This window comes from Grampus griseus (assembly GCF_964374135.1).
Source record: "Grampus griseus genome assembly, chromosome: 17".
Taxonomy (NCBI): Eukaryota; Metazoa; Chordata; class Mammalia; order Artiodactyla; family Delphinidae; genus Grampus; species Grampus griseus.
Window position 1 is genome coordinate 28,208,789 of NC_139011.1, and position 17,135 is coordinate 28,225,923.

A 17,135-nucleotide genomic window follows, 5' to 3' on the forward strand; every position below is an offset into this window, starting at 1 on the left:
TCTTTATCCATTCATCTGTTGATGGACATTTAGGTTGTTTGCATGTCTTGGCTATTGTGAATATTGCTTCTGTGAACATAGGGGTGCATGTATCTTTTTGAATTACAGTTTTATCTGGATATATGCCCAGGAGTGGGATTGCTGGATCATATGGTAATTGTACTTTAGTTTCCTGAGGAACCTCCATACTGTTTTCCACAGTGGCTGCACCAACTTACATTCCCACCAACAGTGTAGGAGGGTTCCCTTTTCTCCACACCCTCTCCAGCATTTGTTATTTGTAGACTTTTTAATGATGGCCATTCTGAGAAGCATGTGGTGGTACCTCATTGTGGTTTTGATTTGCATTTCTCTAACTAATTAGCGATGTTGTGCATAATTTCATGTGTCTATTGGCCATCCGTATTTCTTCTTTGGAGAAATGTCTCTTTAGGTCTTCTGCCCGTTTTTCAATTGGATTGTTATCTTGTTGTCAAGTTGTATGAACTGCTTGTATATTTTGGAAATTAAGCGCTTGTCTGTTGCATTGTTTGCAAATATTTTCTCCCATTCTGTAGGTTGTCTTTTCGTTTTGTTTATGGTATCCTTTGTTGTGCAAAAACTTATGTTTGATTAGGTCCCATTTGTTTATTTTTGTTCTTATTTCTATTGCCTTGGGAGTCTGACCTAAGAAAACATTGGTATGATTTATGTCAGAGAATGTTTTGCCCATGATCTCTTCTAGGAGTTTTATGGTGCCTTGTCTTATATTTAAGTCTTTAAGAGTTTACTTTTGTGCATGGTGTAAGGGTTTGTTATAACTTCATTGATTTACATGCAACTGTTGAACTTTCCCAGCACCACTTGCTGAAAAGACTTCTTCCCATTTTATATTTTTGCCTCCTTTGTTGAAGATTAATTGGTCATAGGTATGTGGGTTTATTTCTGGGCTCTCTATTCTGTTCCATTGATCCATAGGTCTGTTTTATGTGCCAGTATCACACTGTTTTGATTACTGTAGCTTTGTAGTATTGTCTGAAGTCTGGGGGGTGGTTTATGCCTCCCGCTTTGTTTTTTTTTCGTCAGGATTGCTTTGGCAATTCTGGATATTTTATGGTTCCATATAAATTTTAGGATTATTTGTTCTAGTTGTGTGAAAAATGTCATAGGTAATTTGATAGAGATTGCACTAAATCTGTCGATTGCTTTGGGTAGTATGGCCATTTTAACAATATTAATTATTCCAATCCAAGAGCATGGGGTATCTTTCCATTTCTTTGAATAATCTGCAGTTTCCTTTGTTAATGTTTTATAGTTCTCAGCATATAAGTCTTTCACCTCCTTGGTGAGGTTTATTCCTAAGTATTTTATTTTGGGGTTGCTATTTTAAAAGGTTTTTTTTTCTTTTATTTTCCCTTTCTGATATTTCACTGTTGGTGTAAAGAAATGCAACCAATTTCTGTATGTTCATCTTGTATCCTGCTACCTTTCTGAATTCATTTATCAGTTCTATTAATTTTTTGTGTGGCGTCTTTAGGGTTTTCTATATATAGTATCATGTCATCTACATATGGTGACAATTTTCCCTCTTCCAATTTGGATACCTTTTATTTCTCTTGTCTGACTGCTGTGGCTAGAACTTCCAATACTATGTAGAATAGAAACGGTGAGAGTGGGCATCCTTGTCTTCCATATTTTTGTGGAATGCTTTCAGCTTTCACTGTTGAGTATTATTTTGACTGTGGGTTTGTTATAATTTTTATTATGTTGAGATATATTCCCTCTGTACCCACTTTGGTAAGAGTCTTTATCATGAATGGATGTTGAATGAATTTTGTCAAATGCTTTCCCTACATCTATTGAGATGATCATGTGGTTTTTATCTTTTCTTTTGTCCATGTGGTATATCACATTGATTGACTTACATATGTTGAACATCCTTGTGAACTTGGGATGAATCCCACTTGGTCATGGTGTAAGATCTTTTTTATGTGTTGTTGGATTTGGTTTGCTAGTATTTTTTTGAGAATTTTTGCATCTATATTCATCAAAGAAATTGGCCTGTAATTTTCTTTTTTGGTGGTGTCTTTGCTTTTGCTATCAGAATGATAGTGGCTTTGGGAGTGTTCCCTCCTCTTCAGTCTTTTGGGAGAGTTTGAGAAGGATGGGTAAAAGTTCTTTGTATGTTTGGTAGAGTTCGCCTGTGAAGCCATCTGGTCCTAGACTTTTGTTTGTAGATAATTTTTTTTAATTACAGATTCTATTTCACTTCTAATGATTGGTCTGTTCAAATTGTCTGTTTCTTCTTGATTCAGTTTTGGTGGGCTGTATGTTTCTAGAAAGTTGTCCATTTCTTCTAGGTTGTCGAATTTGTTGGCATATAATTGTTCATAGTATTCTTTTATGGTTTTTTTGTATTTCTGCGGCATCAGTTGAGATTTCTCCTTTTTCATTTCTTATTTTGTTTACCTTTCAAAGAAGCAGCTCTTGGTTTTATTGATTTTTTTTCTATTGTTTTTTAATCTCTTATTTCCTCTCTGATCTTTATTATTTCTTTCCTTCTACTGACTTTAGGTTTTGTTTGTTCTTTTTCTTTTAGGTGGTAGGTTCGGTTTGAGATTTTCCTAGTATTTTGAGAAAGGCCTGTATTGCTATGAACTGCTCTAAGAACTGCTTTTGCTGCACCCCATAGATTTTGTATGGTTGTGTTTTCATTGTCATTTGTCTCCAGATATTTTTTAATTTCCTCATTGACCCGTTGCTTTTTTAGTATGTTGTTTGGTCTCCATGTAATCTTTTTCTCATTTCTTTTTCCATGGTTGATTTCTAGTTTCATGCCATTGTCAAAGATGCTTGAAATAATTTTTATACCAGATTTTGTTTTGCACCCTATTTGGTCAATCTTAGAGAATGTTCCATGTCCACTTGAAAAGAATGTGTATTCTGTGTTTTTTGGATGTAATCCTGAAAATGTCAATTAACTCTAACTGTTCTGTTGTATCATTTAGGATATCTTTGCCTTCTTGATTTTCTGTCTAGAATATCTGTCCATTGATGTGAGTGGGGTGTTAAAGTCTCCTACTATCATTGTATTCCCATCAGTTTCTCCCTTTATGTCTGTTAGTTTTTGTTTTATATACTTGGGTGCTCCTATATTAGGTACATATATGTTGACGAGTGTAAAGAGTGTAAAATCCTTTTTTTTTAACATCTTTATTGGCGTATAATTGCTTTACAATGGTGTGTTAGTTTCTGCTTTATAACAAAGTGAATCAGTTATACATATACACGTTCCCATTTCTCTTCCCTCCTGCATCTCCCTCCCTCCCACCCCTCCCTATCCCACCCCTCTAGGTGGTCACAAACCACCTTGCTGATCTCCCTGTGCTATGCGGCTGCTTCCTACTAGCTATCCACTTTACACTTGGCAGTGTATATATGTCCAAGCCACTCTCTCACCTCGTCACAGCCTACCCCTCCCTCTCCACATAGTCCATGCTCTAGTAGGTCTCTGTCCTCTTCTTGTATTGATCCTTTTATCATTATATAGTGTCCTTCTTTGTTTTTATGGCCTTTGTTTTAAAGTCTGTTTTGTCTCATACGAGTATTGCAACCCCTGCTTTCCTGTCATTTCCGTTTGCGTGAAATATCTTTTTCCATCCCCTCACTTTCAATCTATGTGTGTCCTTTGCCCTAAAGTGGATCTTATGTATGCAGCACAATGTACGGCTCTTGTTTATTTATCCAGTCTGCCATACAGTGTCTTTTGATTGGAGCATTCAGTCCATTGACATTTCAGGTAATTATTGATAACTATATTTATTGCCATTTAAACTTTGTTTTCCAGTTGATTCTGTTTCTTCTTTGTTTCTTTTTGTTGTTCTTTTTGTGGTTTGATGATTTCCTTTTATTTTATGCTTGTGTCCTTTATTTGGTTTTTGTGAATCTGTTGTTATTGATTTGTGATTACCGTGTTTTTTCCAGTATGTTAACACCTTCCAATAGCTGCTTGCTTTAGACTGATAGTCATATAGGCTCAAACACATTCTAAAAAAAAAAAACAATTACATTTTCTTACTCTCCCCCACATTTTATGATTCTGATGTCCTCTTTTACATCTTTATGTTTATCCTTTTGCTGTCCCTTGTGTTTATCATCACTTTCACAAATAGCTTTTTTTTTTTTTCTTTTTGATCTGTATACTGGCTTATTTAAGTGATTTACTTTCCAATTGTGAGCTTCTCTTTCCTGTATCTTCTTGCTTCCATTCTATTTAGAGAAGACCTTTCACTATTTCTTTTAGGATAGGTTTAGTATTGCTTTAGTCTTTTGGTTTTTGCTTGACTGAGAAATTCTTTATCTCCCCTATTCTAAATGATAATGTTGCTGGGTAGAGTATTCTAGGTTGCAGATTTTTCTATTTTAAGACTTTGAATTGAACATCTTGTTCTTGATTCTCACAGGTTGATTCTTACAGGTAATTGCCAGATAATGAATAACATCTTATTTCCCTGTTTTGTCTGCTTCAAATTAATGATGATATGTCTTTGTTCTTCAAACATTTTCTTTGCCTTATATTGAGTTTTTTTGTTTCTATAGCATCATACAAAAAGTGCACTTAATTTGAATTGTACTTTTTAATTTTTGCACTTTATTTTCATTCAGTTAATTAACTTATTAGCAAAACTAGTTTGCTTCAGTTTGTAACCTTAATTCTGATTTTCTTTTTTGGACAAAATCCTTTCATCTGGACTTTCAAAGGTTGCAAAGAGCAGAGAAGACCTCTCATTACCTCAAGTCACAGATATTTAGTGTGAACATATGTGGAGACTATAAGGAATAGTGGAAACAATCTCTTTAGATCTCATAGAGAAATAGAAGGTCATTCTGTAAACAAATGCATTTGCAAGTTCGACCTAAAAGAGAAGGGAAACATTGTTTAGAAAATAGCACATATTTCTGATGACAAGGTAATCTCCTTGTCTCCTGAGAATCAGTCAAGTGTCCCTTGCTGTCTACTGTAGTGCTGCGCCATTATCATCACATCACCATCTTCTTTACTTGCTTCTGCTGCTCATACCTCTGTGATTCACTTCCTACCTCATGATTTCTGCTTTCTGTAGTCTCTCTGGGTATGTCTTTTGCCTCTCTTTCTTATTGGCTGTATGTTTGTGTTTATTGTTCATTTTTGGCATTTAAGAAGAGGATTTACTGTTTTTGGCCAGCCACCATCCCCTATGGGAAGCACCTGTTCAAGAAAAAACTTCAGTCTAACCATTTCATAAATCAATGGATAAAAGATGTTTGCCTTTAAGTTAGTTATCCACTCTGGTAGAAGCCAGGGCGTGGGATCCTACAGTTTGCCTACTTGAGTATATGGAAGCTCTTGTGGATACTGAACTATCACCAGTCTGCTCATTATAAGTGGCTTGCTTTTTAGGCAAGTTTGTAAACAGTGAGCAGGGGACTTCCAGTTCAGTCTAGGGTCTGGAAAGCTGGAAAGAGTGTCACTCCCAGTGTAACAACAAGAGAAGCCTGGATAATCTGTAGAATCATTACTTAAAAAAAAATTTTCAGCGATCTGAGGTTACAGTGCAATCAACTAGCTTGAAATCCAAGGGAAAAACAGGTACCACCAAGGAGAGACTGGATAGGAGAGCTGGTTCATCTGAACATAGGAAGAAGAAAGGATTGCCATATAAGTGGGTAAGGAAAATCCAACAAACTGCTAAAAGCCTAGTGGGGGCTAACAAGAAAGTATAGAACCCATGGGATTTACAGATCCTCTTTATGGACCTTGACCAGGGCCTGATGCGGAAGACGGGGAGCAGGGGAGGAGCCGGACAGGGGGAATGATGCAGCATTGGAGGAGGGAAGTATCTTCTGCCGTGAAAGAAGAATGAAGTCCTGCCTGGTTTATTTTCCTTAAGTAGCAAAAGCCTTAAACTGCTGAGGGAACAGCATTAGATCTTATCCTAAGGGCTCAGAAGAAGACCCACGGCAGCCGGGGGAAAATAAAAATAACTTTAAAACACCACTGCTATGCCTGGGGCAGGGGCAGGAAATCAAGGGTAGATTATCAGAATTCTCCTACCACTGGAGATGAGGCAGTATCACTAAAAAGGCCCAAACCCAAGGACACAAGGCCCACTACTGAAGCTGAACCAAGAGAACCCTCTGCCTATATCCTTCCATCCACCATCATCAAGGCTGAGAAGCACCAAGTAACAGGCAATAATAATCTACCACTAGGGAAGGAGTAAGAGCATAGAGAGACTCTGAAATGCGGATGTATGGTGAAGGCCTAAAGTTAGGGGTGGAACAGTGCAGTTGGGGAAAATCCTCCAGCATCTCAGTCCCCACCAGAGTGCAAAGTACACTGAAGGAATTTGAAGTTGGTGATGCACTGAAGGTAACCATAGCAACAACAGAATTCAAGCTCAGATCAGCCCTTTCTCAACCTCCCTGTCATGACCACCCACACGAATGGCCTAGCAGAAGAAATGTGTCCATCACCAGGCATAAATACTGCTTACCTCAGTCTCTACAGTTTTTTACATCCAGTATTCAGTCAAAGGTTACAAGACACACAAAAAGAAGTAAAACACACAAAAAGAAGTAAAAAATATCCTGCTGTCAAGAAACAAGGGGAAACAAACCAGACTCAGAGATGACCCCTATTTTGGAACTGCCAGACAAAGGATTTAAAATAACTGTGGTTAATATGTTAAAGCCTCTAGTAGAAAAGGTGAATAAATTAATACAGAATTTTAGCAGAGAGAAACTGTAAAAGAGTCGATTAAAAATGCTTGAAGTTTAAAAAAAAAAAAACCCACAGCAACAAGAGAAGAATGCCTTCAACAAACTCATCAGTATACTCAATACATCTGAGGGGAAAAAAAAATCAGTAACCTTGAAGACTGATTTCAGTTCTGCTAATTTTTACTAACCTAAGAGGCTGGAAGTGGGGTGGGATTAAAAACAAACAAAAAAACAGAGCATCCAAGAGCTGTGGGCAATATCAGATGGTCTACTATACATCTAGTTGGAATCCCAGAAGGGACATGGAACATTTGCCAAAATAGACCATATTCTGGGCCATAAAATAAATGTCAATAAATTTAAAAGAATAAGAATCATGAACAGAATGTTCTCTGGCCATAACAGAATTAAATTAGAAATTAATAATAGAAAAATCTGGAAAATCCACAAGTATTTGGAAATTAAATACATTTCTGAATAACATATGAGTCATAGTGGAACTCACAAAGGAAGTAAGAAATATTTTGAATCGAACGAAAATGAAACAGCACATATGGGATGCAGCTAAAGCAGTGCTTAGAAGGAAATTTATGGCATTACATGTTATATTACAATAGAAAAAGTGTCTCAATTTTATAATTTAAGCTTCCATCTTAAACCAGGAAAAGAAGAGCAAACCAAGTCTAAAGCAAGTAGGAGGAAGGAAACTTTCAAAGAGCAGAAATGAGTGAAACTGAAAATAATGAAACCAATGAAAAGATCAAAATTGGTAAGTCTCTAGGCAGAGTAACCAAGGAAAAAGAACACAAATTACCATATCAGAAATAAAAATGGACATGTCAGGACAAGTCCAAAAGACAGTAAAGTGTAATAATGGGATGTTATAAACAACTCTATTTTCATATATTTGACAATTTAAGTGAAGCTAATTCCTTGAAAGACAAGCATTACCACAGTTCACTGAAAAAGAAACAGATAACCTTAATAGTCTTATATCTGTTAAAGAGACTGAATTTATTGTTAGGAACCTTCTGACAAATCTCCAGACCTAGGATGCTTCACTGGTGTGCTCTACCAAATGAACACACAATACCAATTCTATACTTCCAGAAAATAGAAGAGGAAGGAATACCTCCCACCTTGTTTTATAAGGCCAGCATTACCCTGATAGCAAAGACATGACAGAAAGGAAAACAGGAAAAAAATTAAAAACCACACCAGTATCCCTCATGAATATAGATCAAAAGTCCTCAGTAAAATATTAGTAAATGAAATCCAGCAGTAAGTAAAAAGGATAATACATCATGACCAAGTAGTGTTTACCCAGGGAATTCGAGGCTGATTCATCAACATTCAAGTATCAATCAACATAATTCAGTGTATCATCAGACTAAAGAAGAAAAATATTTGACCATTCTAGTAGATGCAGAAAAAGAACTGACAAAACTTCGTATCTGTTTATGATAAAAGTGCTTAGCAAACTAGGAGTTGAAGGTGACTGCCTCCTTGAAAAACCTAGTGTTAACATCGTATTTCATGGTAAAAATACTAGAATGCTTTCCCCTAAGATTGGTAACAGGCGGGCTTCCCTGGTGGCGCAGTGGTTGGGAGTCCGCCTGCCAATGGCAGGGGACATGGGTTCGTGCCCGGTCTGGGAGGATCCCACATGCCGCGGAGCGGCTGGGCCCGTGCGCCGTGGCCGCTGAGCCTGCGCATCCGGAGCCTGTGCAAAAGATAGGCAAGGGTGTTTGCCCTCATTACTCCTAGTCAGCATCATGCTGGAGCTCCTAGCTAATGCAGTGAGGCAAGAAAAAGTAGTAAAAGGTATAAAGAATTATCAAGAGGTTTCAGTAACTACCATGAGAAAGATGAAACCATTTTTAGGTGTTATCTTAAAAGCAGTGTTTATCTGCAGTTCCTTTGTCTACTCTTAGCTTGCAACCTTTGAATGGAATTATAAATTTTCCTAACATGGCTGCTGACCAACCTAATAAGTATCATACATCTTAAGTGGTGTAATCTTTTTTATTTATCTGTATGGAATACTTGATTTTAAAATGAAGAATAGGAAGGCTAGAATTTATTAAATGAATATCACACAGTCTCTTACTACATAAAGAAAAAATTATCTCATTTAAAGGGAGTGTTTTATCTCACAGTAAATTATATTTGCAGTTAGTTCCATCAGACTAGTGTATTATAATTTGTAAAACTTACAGATAATTAGTTTTGAGTATATTTAAAGCATCCCAATCTTATTTGAGGAATAATGTGTCCACTTTCTGAGGGGCAGATCCACAAACTATGAAAGTATAAAACTGAAAGTAATGAGAACACAGTTGAAACTACAGAAAAACTGAATTTGACAATAAAACTTACTGTAAAATGTAATATGAAAGGCCAGTCAGTTGGCAGTGATTTTGAAAATAAACCTCACTTAGCCAGTGTTTATCAGGAGCAAAGGGAGAGAAGAAATAGTCTGTGAACACTGTGTGCCAGCCTGTTCCCCTTCTGCAGAGAACAAGTACCGGCCCCACCCAAAAGCCCTATCCCTTGGCATTGCTGCAGCAACACAAATTAGGTTGCTCTGTCTCTGGATGCTCCTGTGACCAGTAGCCTGTGTGGGAGAGCCACTTCACAGCTTTCCCTATTGAACACAGGTCAGGTCTCCACCTTTAATTTCAACTCAACATTTTATTCTCCAGTCTGCTCTAAAACTCATGGAAGCAATTCATTGTTTATTAAGTGCTATGCATACTTTATGTTTTCTATATTTGATATGATTTTTGTTGGTTTTTAGGCATTTTTAACTCTGATAAACAGCATTTGTAATGAAGAATGTCACTGCAACCTCTTTCCATTAAAAAAAAGTATTCCTATAGATGGAATCCAGTTATGAGCCTCAACCTAATGAGTCTGTAGTAAAATGAGTTCCTTTAGCCATCAATATTGCAATAAAATTATTAACATAATGAACATTCTTGACATTTTATTGTAAATAGACAATACAAAGTCAATAATTTGTAAACAGATCTGCGTTTGAATCCTAGCATTGTGATTTTTCTGTGTAGCCTAGAATAAGTTACTCAAGCTCTCTCAAGTATATTCTTCCATCTATGAAGATAATAGCCTTGTGGGTTATTGATGTTAATATTTATAACGTGTCTGGCACATAGATTGTGCTCATAAATCATAGTAGCTATCGTCGTTCTTGGTAGTTATTATCACAAGTTAGCATTTGTAAACTTCATATTTGTATTCTGTGGTTTAAAAAATATTCTGCCTATAAAATTGGTGCTTTATAGCATGTTGTAAACGAGTTACGAACAGTTGACAAATACTATAGTGTAGTGGTTAAGAACATAGACTCCAGATTCAAATCTCAGCGGCACAACTTACTACCAGGCTGACCATGGGCAAGTTACTTAAATTCTTTGTGCGTCACTTTCCTCAGCTTTAAGACAGACCTAACAATAGCACATTTCTCCCAGGAGCATTATGAAGATTTATTAATCAGTTTTAGGTGTGTAAAAAGTTTAGAACAGTTGTTGACATGTAGTTCTGTGTGTCAGCTGTCATCCGTATTATTATTAATTTGTTGTTGAGTAAATGATTTTTTGTCACTTTTTATTTCAGGTGAATCTTGGAAGCAACCAGTACCTTTTCTCTGTCATAGTGGATCCTAAAGAAATGCCCTGCTTCTGTCTGCGCCATGATGTTGATGCCCTTCTCTGGCAACCACACTCTGGCAACCAAGACGATATGTGGGAGCATATCGCAACTTTCAATGCTTTAGGTATAAGCAAGCTCTTTGACAACTTTTTCCTTTATATTGAAAATTAGTCAATTCTTTTTAAGTTTTTGGGTTTGTTTAAATTTGAGCTGTCCTAAGTATGCTTGGATTGATTTGTGCTATAATTTGGTTGCTTGCACATAGTTGATGAATGTTAGTACTTTTGGAACAGTAGGACTAATTTGTTTTTATGCTTGTGCAGAAGATCAGCACAGAATAGAAATCAAAGTGGTTATCTAACTGCATGAATCATTCTAATCAGTTATTTGCTTATTCCAACTAAGCTATACAATATCAGAATATGAACAAGGGGCTTGACAGTACCCTACATGGAACTTGTATTCAGGTTTCTTCAGAGTAGTCTTCGGTAATCATGGAATTGCTCTAAGGTAAAGCACATTATGAGACATCTTTCATGGAACTTATGTGAAAAACAGCCATTATAATGAAAACACTTAGGGAAGATGATGATAAGCAGAAATGAAATTTATTCTGTAGGATAAAAGGGAAAATACTGGTTTTAAAACTAGAGGTTGAAACATTTTGAGCTACATAATTGTAGACTTACGCAATAATTGATTTAATGATAAAATAATACATTAGTATTGTGTGGGAGAAATTTTTTATATGAATTGACCACAGCTATTGCTTTATTGAAAGGTTATTTTAAACTGCCAGCAGGAAGTAAAATTATGCATTGTGATTGCTGTATATGTACAACCCTAATTGTAGAGGAGATTTTTTTCAATTATCCCTTATAGTTAATAATATGGGCTGTTAAACTGGTAATTCAGACTCCAAATGGATTTTTGTGACCTGAAATAAAGTTTGAATAATTTAGCCACATAATTTCTAGTTCTACTAAAATTCCTGATTTTTTATTCTATTTTTTTCAGTAAGAGGGAAAGCTTTATCTTAATTTTCAGATATTCCTTTTGTATCCCTAAATCCCCTAGTATAATGGAATTCTATTATGCTTGAGTTTAAGTTAAATCAACATTACATTAGATGTGTAGTCTTGAGATGTTATATATACATTATTTCGTCAAGATTAGCCTGGAGAGCTAAATCTAGGCTCTCAAATAGGTGTCTGTGTCCTTTCTAATTTTTCCTCCTCAAGCCCTGGCTTAATATTAAAAAACCAGCATTGATCTGCCTGTGCTCAGTGGTTCCTTTGCTCATTCATTGTTTGATGAGGTCTCAATTTACATTAGTGTTATATTTCCTCTCTCACATGTTATAATGTTCAGTAATCATGTCCCAATCTGAAGATTCTAGTTTTTATTTCAGAACATAAATGCTCTTTTAGACTATAAAGATAATTTTTAAAAAGATTATTTCAAAGTTTAATTAGTTTTCAAGGGATATCCCAATGGAATTTTTTAAAATAGATACTTGAATTTTCTTTGAATTTGTAGTGGTCTCAAGGCTCTGCTTCTTCTGAGAGGTGAAGTACAAATCCTGTTACAGTGTTGGTATTTGTGTATAAAAATACCACTAACATTACAGAAATAATGGGAATGCACTGTGCATATTAGTACCTTTGGGGATGGGGTCTGCATTATAACACACTCCTAAAATAACTTTATAATACATCCTATAAACATTTTCCCATTTATTTGATAAGAAGATGCTGTAATGCCACATCTCTGATTGATGTACTCTATTATTTAAAGATATTTTGGCATGTTTTTAGTGTGTTAGATTTTTAATGTTTTAATTATTCATGGAAATTAGATAGGAACTATATTGTGCTTTTTTTTGAAGGGATGAAACACTATTTTGTTCCTTAGGAATTAATGCTTTAATTTTGCACCATTTGGGAGAGACTGATTGTGGCTAGTCATTAATGGCTCAGAATTTAACCACTGTTGAGTATCTATGATATATATTTTTATTTAATCCTTTCAATTTATAATAAGATTTATGAACTATTAAATGTTAAGTCACTGTTTTTCCCCTTCTGTTTAATATATAGTTTTTCTCTTTTTTTTGTCTCATATTTCTTGGCAGGCTACGTCCAAGCATCAAAGAGAGACAAAAAATTTTTTGCCTGTGCTCCAAATTACTCTTACGCAGCCCTTTGCGAGTGCCTTCGACGAGTTTTCATCTATCGTCAGCCCACTCCCATGTCCACTGTACTTTACAATAGGAAGGAAGGCAGGCAAGTAGGGCAGGTTGCTAAGCAGCAAGTAGCAAGCCTAGAAACCAGTGATCCTATTTTAGGCTTTCAAGCAACAAATGAGAGATTATTTGTTCTCACTACCAAAAACCTCTTTTTAATAAAGGTAAATACAGAGAATTAATTACTCCAACATGTTGGCTTCCCTGTACTGGAAAAGTATTCAGTGGTAGCTGGAAGGCTGGGCAGTTGTGCTGTAATCTGTTAAGTTTTTATTGTGTTAAAATTATCTTGTATGAATTTATTTTTTAAAGGATATTGGAAATATATTCGAGATTATGAGTCTATAAAAGCTATGGAATGAAGCTGCAAATTTAGAGAAAATTAGCTTCTGTAAAAAATGTAAAGATAGTATTAGCAAGTATAATTAATTTTTTAAAAACAGGCTAGAATCTCATCTTTTATATGAAAGATGTACAATTCATGTTTAAATAAAAATATTTATCATGTATTCTTTGTTCACTGATACAGTTTCTACTTCTTTACCTATAGAATGTATAGGATAATGGTTAAAGTGTTGATTCTTGTAAATACTTTTTAAATGGACTGAATAGCTGGGGTAGAGGGAGAAATATAACAGGTACAGCAGGTCTAGTACTGTTAAAGTTTGCTGAGAGACCTTAAGTGTTTTTTCATATTAAATATAACTTTATTTAACTTTTATCCATTTGGTCTTCCACAGACATAAATAAAGAGAGATGATAAGGTTCTACGAAGTGTAGCTCTTATCCATTGCCATATAACAAACCACTCCAAAACTCAGTGGCTTAAAACAGGATGTTTTATAATTTTTCATGGTTCATTGACTTGACTGTCTCTGGTCTGCATGGCCTTTCCTCCTCCAGTAGGCTAGACCGTGTTTCTTCCCATGACAGAAAAAAACATTACAAGAGGGCAAGCCCTAATGTACAAGAGTTTATCAAGCCTGCACTTGCATCATATTTGCTCATCTTCCATTGAACAAAGCAATTCTAGAGTCAGTGTGAGAGTGGAGTACACAAGGATACAGATAGCAGGTGGTATGATTCACTGGGAGCCATTTATGTAGCAGTCTACCATACAAATTATAATTCATCCTGGTAGTTCTCCTTACATTTCTACAGTTAAGAAAAAAGTAATCCTGTTTATTTATACATTAAATATGTTTTGCCATGAATTTTAGCTTCTTATATTATTTCCTTGGATTTCTTTTGGTGTGCATTTACCTGGAAAATTGTTTACTTTTATACCATTTTTGTATACTTCTTATATATACTTCATGTTAAATTTTATATTATAATAGGGGAATTGAGACTTTAATATAAGAGGCAGAAAATGAAGAAAAGAGTACAAGATAGGAAACATTTGTTCCTAACATATCTCTTGCCTATCTAGACAAGGGTTTGGCTGAATTAAATTTTAGTGAAAGAAGGAAAAATAAGTTTGAGAGACAGAAAAGGAGGAAAAAGATGGGGATTACATGCATGTTCTAAACACTATGTCAGAAAGCGGTTTCCTGGAGAGAAGTATTGGGACGCTAGATAAAAAGTTGGGAAAAGTCCTGAGAACTGGTAGTGACAGTGGAGTCCTAATGGAACTCTGTTAGTACTAGGAAAGAGGACTAGAGAGCTATCAAGCATCAAGAGATCATGAACACAGAAAAAAAAAAAAAGTATGGCTGAACCAAAAAACAAAACAGTGATATTTGCAGAACTTTTTAGTGTCATTGTAAAATTTAATGAAACAAGACTATTTTGACAGTGAACTATTAAAAGCCTTTGTTATGTGATAGTACATTTACATTTTCTTTAAAATTTACCTCAGAGATCATAAATACCCTCTTAGGGAATTTAAGAAAAATACAGATTAATGTGGTGCTTAATTAACCATATGACAATATATATATGCAAATTTACATATGGTAATTTCTTTCCTTTGTATATGTGATTTTTAACATGATTAATGTTGAATTGAAACCTATCAGGATAACTAGTCCTAAATATTTTTGCATATTGATCTATGTTAAGAGAGTAACAGGTCTAGAGCAGTGATTCCAAGTAATGTTTTCTTGAAATGTTTCAAGGATTCCACAAATATTTAACTCAGTTTGAATAATGTTCTAAAGAGATATATACAAGTGCTATGAACGTAGTAGCTTGTGTTTTGTTGATTTTTTTTATCATAAATTATAAATGGGAATTTATAAAACATTTATGATAGTAATAAATAGTATTTTGTGTTTTTCATATGGAGTCATTTAACAATATTCATTATATCAACGTTTAGTAAGCATCAGCTATGTACCATAACATATTTTCAGGGCTAATGATAATACAGTGTTAAGTTAAAGACAGATATTCTAGTGGTTTCCAGGTGAATTTTCTCTTTGAGTAAAGAAGTAGGTGGGGGGTAGGTGGAGTTGCTCTATTAGAAAGACATTTAACCAGGTCTGGAACCCATATGAGAACAAACAAAAGAGTTGCCAGTGGGAAGGGTCAGGAAGAGGATAATAAAGTTCAAAAAATTAACCAAAGAAAAGTATCATAAGGGACTACTATGAACAATTATATGCTAACAACTTTGTAACACAGAAAATGGATAAATTCCTAGAAACATATAACCTATCAAGACTGAATCATGCAGAAATAGAAAATCTTAATAGACTGATTACTAGTAAGGAGTAATAAAAAACCTCCCAACAAACAAAAGACCAGGACCAGATGGCTTGACTGGTGAATTCTACCAAACATTTAAAGAATTAATACCAATTCTTCCCAAACTCTTCCAAATATACAGAAGAGGGAACCCATCCAAACTCATTTGAGGTGGCCAGCATTACCCTGATACCAAAACTATACCAGGAATGCCACAAGTAAAGAAACTTACAGGCCAATATCCCTGATGAACATAGATATTAAAATTCTCAATAAAATATTAGCAAACCAAATTCACAATATATCAAAAGGATTACACACCATGATCAAGTGGGATTTATTATAGGGATGTAAGGATGATTCAATATTTGCTAATCAATGAACGTGATACATCACATTAATTTAGATACAGAAAAAGCATTTGACAAATTTCAACATCCATTTATGATAAAAAGTCTCAACAAAGTGAGTATAGAGGGAACATACCGCAACATAATAAAGGCCGTATATGACAAGCCTACAGCTAACATTATACTCAATGATGAAAAGTGAAATCTTTCCCTCTAAGGTCAGGAACAAGACAAGGATGCCCACTCTCGGCACTTTTATTCAACATAATATTGGAAGTCCCAGCCATAGCAATTAGATGAAACAAAAGGTGTCCAAGTTGGAAAGGAAGAAGTAAAACTCACTATTCACAGATGACATGACTATATATATTAAACACTAAAGACTCCACCAAAAAAACTTAGATCCAATGAATTAGGTAAAGTTGCAGATAAAAAAAATCAATATACAAAAATCTGTTGAGTTCCTATACACTAATAACAAACCATCAGAGAAATAAAGCAATCCCATTTACAATTGCATTAAAAAAGAACAAAATACTTACAAATAAATTTAGTCAAGGAGGTGAAAGAAACTGAAGAAGACAAAATAAATACGAAGGCATCCCATGCTCACGGATTGGGAGCAAATGTTACTCAAAGCTATCTACAGCTCTAATGCAATCCCTGTTAAAATTCTAATGGGATTTTTCACAAAAATAGAACAAACCTGAAATTTATATGCAACCACAAAAGACTATAAAAATCCAAAGCAGTCTCTTAAGAAAAACAATGGTGGAGGCATCATGCTCCCTGATTTCAAACTGTATTACAGAGCTATGGTAATCGAAACAGTATGGTATTGGCATAAAAACAGACACAAAGATCACTGAAACAAAACAGCCCAGAAATAAACCCACCCATATATATGGTCAATTAATTTATGACAAGAGTCAGTAATATACCAAGGGGAAAGGAAAATTTCTTCAATAAATGGTTTGGCAAAACTGGACATCCACACACAAACGAATGAAAATAGACCACTGTCTTACACTATACACAGTAACTCAAAATGGATTAAAGTCTTGAATGTAAGACCTGAAACCATAAAACTCCTAGAAGAAAACATAGGCAAGTAAGCTCCTTGACATCAGTCTTAGCAATGATTTTTCTTTTTTTTTCTTTTTTTTTTTTGGATCTGACACCAAAAGCAAAGGCAACAAAAGCAAAAATAAACAAGTGGGATTGCATAAAACTAAAAAGCACAGCAAAAGATACCATCAACACAATGAAAAGGCAACCTACTGAATGGGAGAGAATATCTGCAAATCATATCTGATAAAGGGTTAATATCCCAAATAAATAACTTACACAACTCAAAAGTAAAAAAAAAAATCCAATTAAAAAATGAGAAGATCTGAATATTTTTCAAAAGAAGACACAGAGATGGTCAACAGATA

The 17,135-nt window shown here is 35.0% G+C and overlaps 1 protein-coding gene across 2 annotated transcripts in view; it reads left to right on the top strand.

Moving 5' to 3' along the window:
- Positions 1-13,167, top strand: part of NUDCD1 (NudC domain containing 1) — an 88,201-nt gene extending 75,034 nt beyond the window's left edge. For both annotated transcript variants that reach the window (XM_082674698.1, XM_082674699.1), the window contains 2 exons: positions 10,378-10,537; positions 12,548-13,167. In XM_082674698.1, coding sequence (XP_082530824.1) covers positions 10,378-10,537; positions 12,548-12,840 — 453 coding nt within the window. In that variant the 3' untranslated portion in view covers positions 12,841-13,167. The remainder of the gene's footprint in view (positions 1-10,377; positions 10,538-12,547) is intronic.
- Positions 13,168-17,135: the final 3,968 nt, after the last annotated feature.